At 40.4% G+C, this 12,087-nt stretch overlaps 1 protein-coding gene across 2 annotated transcripts in view; it reads left to right on the top strand.

The window, feature by feature from the left end:
• The window catches only part of LOC149439225 (SLAM family member 5-like), a 116,690-nt gene that overhangs the window by 68,972 nt on the left and 35,631 nt on the right, over positions 1-12,087 (top strand). For both annotated transcript variants that reach the window (XM_089659286.1, XM_089659287.1), the window contains exon 3: positions 6,907-7,209. In XM_089659286.1, coding sequence (XP_089515412.1) covers positions 6,907-7,209 — 303 coding nt within the window. The remainder of the gene's footprint in view (positions 1-6,906; positions 7,210-12,087) is intronic.

Below are 12,087 nucleotides of genomic sequence, written 5' to 3' on the forward strand. Positions count from 1 at the left end.
TGCAATGTCCCAAGTCAAAACCTAAGGTGTCTCCAAGATATCCATGGAATCTTCATTAAAATTAGCTATTTATTTTAGCATGTCACCATTCAACATTTTGTGATCACGCAGATCCCTAGATATCAAGATTCAGACACACTATAAGGTTCTGCACTTGGGGGCTAAGAATATACATTCATCATACATACTGGGGGGGGGGGGTACAACTGGGGGGATCAATGGTGGAGAAGGATCTGGGGGTTCTGGTAGATCACAAACTTAATGATAGCATGCAATGCCAAGCTGCAGTTTCTAAAGCGAGGAAAATCCTCTCTTGTATTAAAAGAGGTATAGACTCCAGAGAGAGAGATATCATTTCCCCCGGTACAAATCATTAGTAAGACCTCATCTGGAATATGCAGTTCAGGTTTTGGGCACCAATTCACAAAAAGAACATTGGGGAACTGGAGAAAGTACAGATAAGGGCAACTAAACTGATAAGAGGCATGGAGGAGATCAGCTATGAGGAAAGATTAGAGGAACTGAATGTATTCTCTCTTGAGAAGAGGAGATTAAGGGGGGATATGATCACTATGTATAATACATAAGGGGGGATATGATCTCCATGTATAACACATAAGGGGGGATATGATCTCCATGTATAATACATAAGGGGGGATATGATCACCATGTATAATACATAAGGGGGGATATGATCTCCATGTATAATACATAAGGGGGGATATGATCTCCATGTATAATACATAAGGGGGATATGATCTCCATGTATAATACATAAGGGGGGATATGATCTCCATGTATAATACATAAGGGGGGATATGATCACCATGTATAATACATAAGGGGGGATATGATCTCCATGTACAATATATAAGGGGGGATATGATCTCCATGTATAATACATAAGGGGGGATATGATCTCCATGTATAATACATAAGGGGGGATATGATCTCCATGTACAATATATAAGGGGGGATATGATCTCCATGTATAATACATAAGGGGGGATATGATCTCCATGTATAATACATAAGAGGGATATGATCTCCATGTATAATACATAAGGGGGGATATGATCTCCATGTATAATACATAATAGGGGGGATATGATCACCATGTATAATACATAAGGGGAGATATGATCTCCATGTATAATACATAAGGGGGGGATATGATCTCCATGTATAATACATAAGGGGTGATATGATCTCCATGTATAATACATAAGGGGGGATATGATCTCCATGTATAATACATAAGGGGGGATATGATCTCCATGTATAATAAATAAGGGGGGATATGATCTCCATGTATACATAAGGGGGGGTATGATCACTATGTATAATACATAAGGGGGGATATGATCTCCATGTATAATAATTAAGGGGGGATATGATTTCCATGTATAATACATAAGGGGGGATATGATCTCCATGTATAATACATAAGGGGGATATGATCTCCATGTATAATACATAAGGGGTGAAATGATCTCCATGTATAATACATAAGGGGGATATGATCTCCATGTATAATACATAAGGGGGATATGATCTCCATGTATAATACATAAGGGGGGATATGATCTCCATGTATAATACATAAGGGGGGATATGATGTCCATGTATAATACATAAGGGGGATATGATCTCCATGTATAATACATAAGGGGGATATGATCTCCATGTATAATACATAAGGGGGATATGATCACCATGTATAATACATAAGGGGGGATATAATCTCCATGTATAATACATAAGGGGGGATATGATCTCCATGTATAATACATAAGGGGGATATAATCTCCATGTATAATACATAAGGGGGGATATGATCTCCATGTATAATACATAAGGGGGGATATGATCACCATGTATAATACATAAGGGGGGATATGATCTCCATGTATAATACATAAGGGGGGATATGATCCCCATGTATAATACATAAGGGGGGATATGATCTCCATGTATAATACATAAGGGGGATATGATCACCATGTATAATACATAAGGGGGGATATGATCTCCATGTATAATACATAAGGGGGGATATGATCTCCATGTATAATACATAAGGGGGGATATGATCTCCATGTATAATACATAAGGGGGGGATATGATCTCCATGTATAATACATAAGGGGGGATATGATCTCCATGTATAATACATAAGGGGGATATGATCTCCATGTATAAATACATCAGTGGTTCATATAGTGAACTCGGTGTAGAGTTATTCACCCTGAGGTCATCACAGAGGACAAGGGGGCACTCTTTACGTCTGGAGGAAAAGAAATGTAATCTCCAAACACAGAAAGGTTTCTTCACAGTGAGAGCTGTGAAAATGTGGAATAGACTCCCTCAAGAGTTGGTTCTGGCCAGCTCAGTAGATTGCTTTAAAAAAGTCCTGGATTCTTTCATAGATACACAGAATACCTGGATACTAACATTTATAGGTAAAGTTGATCCAAGGAATTTTGTTCCCTGCAGGAAGAAATTGGATCGTGCTTTGCTGGGGTTTTTTTGCCTTCCTCTGGATCATCTGTGGGTAGTATAGGATTATACATTTTTTTTTTTTATTAATGATTGAACTGGATGGACTTTTCTCTTTGTTCAGCCAGACTAACTATGTAACTATAGTTTAATGTTTATAGGGGATTCAGGAACGGATGGCTTGGTTTGGGCTATGATATAAGTGTTGCTTTATGTCTGATTATTATCAGTATTGTTATGACACAGAAGTATCATCCATCTAAGGTACTTATCATACTATCTATGTAATTTGTCTATTCCATATACAGCTATAAGCACAAGTTATTTTCTATTGGGGAATTACTGATTCCAAAATAATGCAAGGTGTTTCAAAAATATAAGTTCAACTGATCCTGTGAATTGTGTAGTCTGCTGGTAACAGATATCATTCCTGGAGAAGGTTTGTTTGGTCTAACCAATCTTGATTTGATCAGATGCTTTGAAGGGAAGAGGAGATAAATGGGGCCTCAGATCTTTCCATAAAGAGGACCTGTCATGGCCCATGCTATCACAAGGGATGTTGTTCATCTCTTGTGACAGAATTAAAGTTGATTAAACCAAATTAACGGGACAGAAAAATGTAATAATAATAATAATAAACAAAAAAATAATAAATAATAGTAAAACAATTATAAATAATAATAAAAAAATCATATTAATAAATTAAAAATAAATACAACTAAAAATATAATTTTAAAAAGTGCCCCTGATACCCCCCCTCCCCCATGCTAATGTCAGCATGTGAAAGCATACATGAGTCCTGCATGCATATGTAAATGGTGATCGCCCCACACATGAGGTATCTCCACGGACTTCAATGTGAGAGCAATAATTCTAGTGCCAGACTTTCTGTGTAACTCTAAAGCGATAAACTGTAAAGGCTTTTAAAGCGTGGCCTGTGAAGATTTTCAGGTACCATAGGTTGTCGCCGTTCCATGGGTGTACGCAATTTTTTTTTTTTTTTTTGAGAAAATTTTTATTAGGTTTTAACAGATTACAAATACATAGAAATAATGACACAGTCATGGTACCCATGTGACATCAATTCTAGCGCAATTTTAAAACTTGACATATTTGGTATCTTTTAACTTGGCATAACATTATCTTTTTATCTTTTGTCAAAAAATTGTGTATTACATTATGGGGTATATTTACTAAAACTGGTGCACTCTGAATCTGGTGCAGCTATGCATGGTAGCCAATCAGCTTCTAACCTCAACTTGTTAAATTACGCTTTGGCAATAAAACCTGGATGATGATCGGTTTCTTTGCAGAGCTGCACCAGATTTAGCAGGCTTCAGTTTTAGTAAATAACCCCCTGTGTTTGTGTGCACTAAAAGTGTATTTTTTCCTAAAAATGTCCTTTTTAAAAATATCTGTGAAAATATAACACAAAAAAACTCCAATTGCAATTTTTTTAATTTCTAGGGCCTCTGCTTTCAAAAATATATAATATTTAAGGGTTATAACTAATTTTCTATCAAAAAATACAGATTTTTACACTTAGGAGAGAACTGTCAGAATTGACCCGGGGTCAATTTGTTAAATGTCTAATTTCTCTTGAACACATATAATCTTTGTTTTACAAATAGAAATATATACATGGCTAAGGATTCCTAGAGCACTATGGGCTAACTGAAGAGACATAACAGCAGGAAAAACTAGTCTTGCAGTTCCCTTGTCTGACTGAAAACTGTTACTGAGCCGTCTCATAAGGGATGATTCACTTTTGTGGTGTCTCATTATAAACAGGAGTCTGCTTTCAACATAACAGGGATACATTACATAATATCAGAAACTAGAGCTTTATTAGCTGGCTGCAAAGAACACAACATAATAATATAGAGACACCATTGGATTGTTAAAGTGTTACTACACCACCAACAGTACAATCAGTCTGTACATGCAGTAAAGCATGCTTGTTATACCTAAAGGGTTAATCCTCTGCATTGTGTAAGAAGGCTGTTTGATCCTGTATTCTCTTATCCTCCCCTTCTTCCAGTGGCCCCCATTATTTCCCGATAAGACATATTGTGTGGAGTCACTATGCACAGTTTGGTGTGTATTGCTAGAGTTTATTTTTTCTTGGAAGAGTGCATGTGATCAGCACAGGGTCAATCAGCACTGTCCAGAAAGAGGTCAGGGGTTCTGCATCCTCCTAGAGCAGTACAAAAACTCCTCCTGCAAGCTTTATTCAGTGCTCTGCTGAACACTGATAGAAGTCACAAGACTGCTGTAACTGCTGATGAGAAAAGGTATTTAGCAGTTTATATTTACTGAAATAATTGCATTTCCATGTTCTGTGTACTGTGGGAGACCAGATATAGTGAATGCAGGGTCCAGGGAGACCGGATATAGTGAATGCAGGGTCCGGTCCGAGGAGACCAGATATAGTGAATGCAGGGTCCGGGGAGACCAGATATAGTGAATGCAGGGTCCAGGGAGACCAGATATAGTGAATGCAGGGTCCGGGGAGACCAGATATACTGAATGCAGGGTCCGGGGAGACCAGACATAGTGAATGCAGGGTCCGAGGAGACCAGATATAGTGAATGCAGGGTCCGGGAAGACCAAATATAGTGAATGCAGGGTCCAGGGAGACCAGATATAGTGAATGCAGGGTCCGGGGAGACCAAATATAGTGAATGCAGGGTCCGGGGAGAACAGATATAGTGAATGCAGGGTCCAGGGAGACCAGATATAGTGAATGCAGGGTCCGGGGAGACCAGATATAGTGAATGCAGGGTCCGGGGAGACCAGATATCGTGAATGCAGGCTCAGGGGAGACCGGATATAGTGAATGCAGGATCCGGGGAGACCAGATATAGTGAATGCAGGGTCCGGGGAGAGCAGATATGGTGAATGCAGGGTCCGGGGAGACCAGATATAGTGAATGCAGGGTCCGGGGAGAGCAGATATAGTCAATGCAGGGTCCGGGGAGAGCAGATATAGTGAATGCAGGGTCCGGGAAGACCAAATATAGTGAATGCAGGGTCCGGGGAGAGCAGATATAGTGAATGCGGGGTCCGGGGAGAGCAGATATAGTGAATGCAGGGTCTGAGGAGACCAGATATAGTGAATGCAGGGTCCGGGGAGACCAGATATAGTGAATGCAGGGTCCGGGGAGACCAGATATACTGAATGCAGGGTCCGGGGAGACCAGACATAGTGAATGCAGGGTCCGAGGAGACCAGATATAGTGAATGCAGGGTCCGGGAAGACCAAATATAGTGAATGCAGGGTCCGGGGAGAGCAGATATAGTGAATGCAGGGTCCGGGGAGACCAGATATAGTGAATGCAGGGTCCGGGAAGACCAAATATAGTGAATGCAGGGTCCAGGGAGAGCAGATATAGTGAATGCAGGGTCCGGGGAGACCAAATATAGTGAATGCAGGGTCCAGGGAGAGCAGATATAGTGAATGCAGGGTCAGGGAAACCAGATATAGTGAATGCAGGGTCCGGGGAGACCAGATATAGTGAATGCAGGGTCCGGGGAGACCAGATATCGTGAATGCAGGCTCAGGGGAGACCGGATATAGTGAATGCAGGGTCCGGGGAGACCAGATATAGTGAATGCAGGGTCCGGGGAGAGCAGATATAGTCAATGCAGGGTCCGGGGAGAGCAGATATAGTGAATGCAGGGTCCGGGAAGACCAAATATAGTGAATGCAGGGTCCGGGGAGAGCAGATATAGTGAATGCGGGGTCCGGGGAGAGCAGATATAGTGAATGCAGGGTCCGGGGAGACCAGATATAGTGAATGCAGGGTCCGGGGAGACCAGATATAGTGAATGAGGGGTCCGGGGAGACCGGATATAGTGAATGCAGGGTCGTAAGTTTAGTAACACTTTAAAGGTTTAAAACCAACACCCACCTTCAGTAGAAGACATATAATCTACTCATCTTTGCACTGTACCTTTTTTCTTACCTCATCCCTTCTCTTACCAAAAGCATCTGATGCCTGTGTCCCCCCACCATGCTCCATTGTTCTTTTTTTTGACCCCCTACATCACTGCTGATTCCTGTAGCAGGGCACACAGGCAGCATACACTCCCAAAAAAAGGGCTTTCACAGGACTGATTCACTTAACCCCCCAATTACTCTTACATCACACAGATTTGTAGATACCCTGATATCTAAAAAATTTGCTGCATCCAATAGTTTCACCAATTAGTTCCCCTTCACCCATTCAAATGATAAAGAACTCATGAAGTTCTTATCACTAGGAAGCAAGCAAATGTACTAATTGCTTATATTTTTCAATTCCAAAACCTGTTCATTTCTCTACCTTATCATTAAAATAGAGGTTAGAGCCTTTCTTTAAAAATATATAAAATACATCTAATGTCTGGTTTTTCTTCTCTACAGAACCTGTTCCTACCCCAGTTATAACAATTGCAGACAAGAAGAAGACTGATGACTGGTGCAATGTGACCCTTGATTGTTCTGCTCCAAAAAACAAATCATCGTTGTCCTATACCTGGAAGTACAGACATAGAAACTCTGCCTATCAGCTGTATAATAGTTCTGAAGACAGAATCCAGATCACATTGAAGAACGACTCCTGGGATAAGGAGTTAATGTGTATAATACAAAATCCCGCTGATGAGAAGAATGTCTCCGTGAAGGACTTCTGTTTGGATAATAAAAGCAATGAGAGTCCTCTAAATGGTAGGAGACAAATCAGGATTTTACAGAACACCTGCCATTTAACAGTATAATGGATAAAGTGGAAGCGGTGGGTAGGGTCCACAGTGACTGTAATCAGAAGTCTGGATAGGCAGAGAGCAAAAAACGTATAAAGGGGGTGTTAGTTTCATGTTTTTTCCATCTGGTGAGATTTTTGGTGTAGTTCTCACTTTCTAATACTTGATGTCCCTACCTGTCCCTAGTTCAGTCATCGAAATTGTGTTTGAGAAATATACTTCTTTTTGTTCTGCCAGGGGGAAGTCAGGCATGGCACCGGAGTTACTTCTACTGTCAACTCTGAGCACCATTTTGGGGGAGCCTGTGATTATTGGACACAGAGTTCTTTGCATATTTGGTCAGCCATCTTTGAAACAGAGAGGTCTAACATAGCCCCTTATTTGTGGAAGAGCCCTGCAATGTGGAGGAAGTAGGTAGGGACAAGGTATCGCTTGTGAGGGAGAGATTAGATGAGCCTAGGCACAGGTTCTTGTGAAGTAGAGGCAGTCTAGGAATATTCTGGATACTGCCTGTTTGTGATGGGATTCCTGACAGAAAACGTGTAAAGGGGGTGTTAGTTTAATATTTTTTCCATCTAGTGAGATTTCTGGTGCAGTTCTCACTTTCTAATACTTGATGTCCATACCTGTCCCTAGTTCAGTCATCGAAATTATGTTTGAGAAACATACTTCTTTTTGTTCTGCCAGGGGGAAGTCAGGCATGGCACCGGTGTTTCTTCTACTGTCAACTCTGAGCGCCATTTTGGGGGAGCCTGTGATTTATTGGACACTGAGTTCTTTGCATATTTGGTCAGCCATCTTTGAGACAGAGAGGTCTAACATAGCCCCTTATTTGTGGAAGAGCCCTGCAATGTGGAGGAAGTAGGTAGGGACAGAGTATTGCTTATGAAGCTGTGAGGGAGAGATGAGCCTAGGCACAGGTTCTTGTGGAATAGAGGCAGTCTAGGAATATTCTGAATACTGCCTGTTTGTGATGGGATTCCTGACAGAAAACGTGTAAAGGGGGTGTTAGTTTAATATTTTTTACATCTAGTGAGATTTCTGGTGTAGTTCTCACTTTCTAATACTTGATGTCCCTACCTGTCCCTAGTTCAGTCAATGAAATTCTGTTTGAGAAATATACTTCTTTTTGTTCTGCCAGGGGGAAGTCAGGCATGGCACCGGTGTTTCTTCTACTATCAACTCTGAGCGCCATTTTGGGGGTGTCTGTGATTTATTGGACACTGAGTTCTTTGCATATTTGGTCAGCCATCTTTGAGACAGAGAGGTCTAACATAGCCCCTTATTTGTGGAAGAGCCCTGCAATGTGGAGGAAGTAGGTAGGGACAGAGTATCGCTTATGAAGCTGTGAGGGAGAGATGAGCCTAGGCACAGGTTCCTGTGGAGTAGAGGCAGTCTAGGAATATTCTGGATACTGCCTGTTTGTGATGGGATCCCTGGCGATGGGAAGAAGGAATCTCTTTGTGTTTGCTCAGTGTACCAGTTTGGCATGAGCCTGCCCACTGGTGGGACAGAGCAAAAGGTTACATTGATCAACCACAAGCAATCCCGTTAAAGGAAGAGAGCCTTCAGCAACCTACTGAATGTGAGCACTGCATGGCTACCACATTATTAAGACTGTTACGACTATTGTACATTTGATGTTGATTAATGCTTAGTTGTTAAAAATGACTCTGGTATGACATTACCATTATTTGATCCTTCTGCACCATAGCCACACATAAGCCCCACCCACAGGGTCATCACCAGTATATGGTCTCTCTGCAGATGATCTTTACTGATTATTGACTTACCATGCCTTGCTCTTCATTGTTTGTCTGTGTGGAGGCAGCCATGTTGGTAGAAGCAGGGCTTTGCTTCCTCATGTCAGAGCCTCCAGCAAGGTGAACAGTGAGTAGCACATTAGGAAAATCACCAAATTTCACTCCAAATACCTTAAGACTAGGAGACAGCAATGCCTTAGATCTCATACAGCACATATACAATTATAAGGCTGCAGGCAGAGATGTGCCTAGACAGGGAAGTATTTTTTTCAGAGAACTTAGATACAATTGGCAACTGGCATTTTAGAATATTTCTTATCACATAGCAAATCATTTTTTGAGTTCATGTCCACTTTAACCCCTTCTCGCCAACTGTGCACATGTATCGGCCTCACTGAAGTGGGTCTTTATCATGTAAAGCCACATACAGTATATGCATACCTGTGTTTGTGCTGGGAGCCCGCAATGTGTGCTTTTAATGAGAATAGGAATTTTTGTCCTTGGATTTTATCATTGGGTATTTGGTGGGTGAAAAAACATGCTTTTTGGTATATACGGTTTGCATTGGAATACTTTTATTTAAATTTTTAAATAGATTGCATGCTTTAAAAGTGGTATACTCTCCAGAGAGTGATATATCATATTACCCCGGTACAAATCATTAGTAAGATCTTATCTGGAATATGCAGTTCAGTTTTGGGCACCAATTCACAAAAAGAACATTGGGGAACTGCAGAAAGTACAGAGAAGGGCAACCAAACTGATAAGAGGCATGGAGGAGCTCAGCTATGAGGAAGATTAGAGGAACTGAATTTATTCTCTCTTGAGAAGAGGAGATTAAGGGGGATATGATCTCCATGTATAATACATAAGGGGGGATATGATCTCCATGTATAATACATAAGGGGGATATGATCACCATGTTTAATACATAAGGGGGGATATGATCTCCATGTATAATACATAAGGGGGGATATGATCTCCATGTATAATACATAAGGGGGGATATGATCACCATGTTTAATACATAAGGGGGGATATGATCTCCATGTATAATACATTAGGGGGATATGATCTCCATGTATAATACATAAGAAGGGATATGATCTCCATGTATAATACATAAGGGAGGATATGATCTCCATGTATAATACATAAGGGGGATATGATCTCCTTGTATAATACATAAGGGGGGATATGATCTCCATGTATAATACATAAGGGGGATATGATCTCCATGTATAATACATAAGGGGGATATGATCTCCTTGTATAATACATAAGGGAGGATATGATCTCCATGTATAATACATAAGGGGGATATGATCTCCATGTATAATACATAAGGGGGGATATGATCACCATGTATAATACATAAGGGGGGATATGATCTCCATGTATAATACATAAGGGGGATATGATCTCCTTGTATAATACATAAGGGGGGATATGATCTCCATGTATAATACATAAGGGGGGATATGATCTCCATGTATAATACATAAGGGGGGATATGATCTCCATGTATAATACATAAGGGGGATATGATCTCCATGTATAACACATAAGGGGGGATATGATCACCATGCATAATACATAAGGGGGTATATGATCTCCATGCATAATACATAAGGGGGGATATGATCACCATGTATAATACATAAGGGGGGATATGATCACCATGTATAATACATAAGGGGGATATGATCTCTATGTATAATACATAAGGGGGGATATGATCTCCATGTATAATACATAAGGGGGGATGTGATCTCCATGTATAATACATAAGGGGGATATGATCACCATGTATAATACATAAGGGGGGATATGATCACCATGTATAATACATAAGGGGGGATATGATCACCATGTATAATACATAAGGGGGGATATGATCTCTATGTATAATACATAAGGGGGGATATGATCTCCATGTATAATACATAAGGGGGGATGTGATCTCCATGTATAATACATAAGGGGGATATGATCACCATGTATAATACATAAGGGGGGATATGATCACCATGTATAATACATAAGGGGGGATATGATCACCATGTATAATACATAAGGGGGGATATGATCTCCATGTATAATACATAAGGGGGGATATGATCTCCATGTATAATACATAAGGGGGGATATGATCTCCATGTATAATACATAAGGGGGGATATGATCACCATGTATAATACATAAGGGGGATATGATCTCCATGTATAATACATAAGGGGGGTATGATCTCCATGTATAATACATAAGGGGGGATATGATCTCCATGTATAATACATAAGGGGGATATGATCTCCATGTATAATACATAAGGGGGGATATGATCTCCATGTATATTACATAAGGGAGGATATGATCTCCATGTATAATACATAAGGGGGGATATGATCTCCATGTATAATACATAAGGGGGGATATGATCTCCATGTATAATATATAAGGGGGGATATGATCTCCATGTATAATACATAAGGGGGATATGATCTCCATGTATAATACATAAGGGGGGATATGATCTCCATGTATAATACATAAGGGGGGATATGATCTCCATGTATAATACATAGGATATGATCACCATGTATAATACATAACGGGGGATATGATCTCCATGTATAATACATAAGGGGGGATATGATCTCCATGTATAATATATAAGGGGGATATGATCTCCATGTATAATACATAAGGGGGGGATATGATCTCCATGTATAATACATAAGGGGGATATGATCACCATGTATAATACATAAGGGGGGATATGATCTCCATGTATAATACATAAGGGGGATATGATCACCATGTATAATACATAAGGGGGGATATGATCTCCATGTATAATACATAAGGGGGGATATGATCTCCATGTATAATACATAAGGGGGGATATGATCTCCATGTATAAATACATCAGTGGTTCATATAGTGACCTCTGTGTAGAGTTATTCACCCTGAGGTCATCACAGAGGACAAGGGGGCGCTCTTTACATCTGGAGGAAAGGAAATGTAATCTCCAAACACGGAAAGGTTTCTTCACAGTGAGAGCTGTGAAAATGTGGAAT

Source organism: Staurois parvus, unplaced genomic scaffold (assembly GCF_062004578.1).
Source record: "Staurois parvus isolate SC_StPar_1 unplaced genomic scaffold, SC_StPar_1.0 ptg001146l, whole genome shotgun sequence".
Taxonomy (NCBI): Eukaryota; Metazoa; Chordata; class Amphibia; order Anura; family Ranidae; genus Staurois; species Staurois parvus.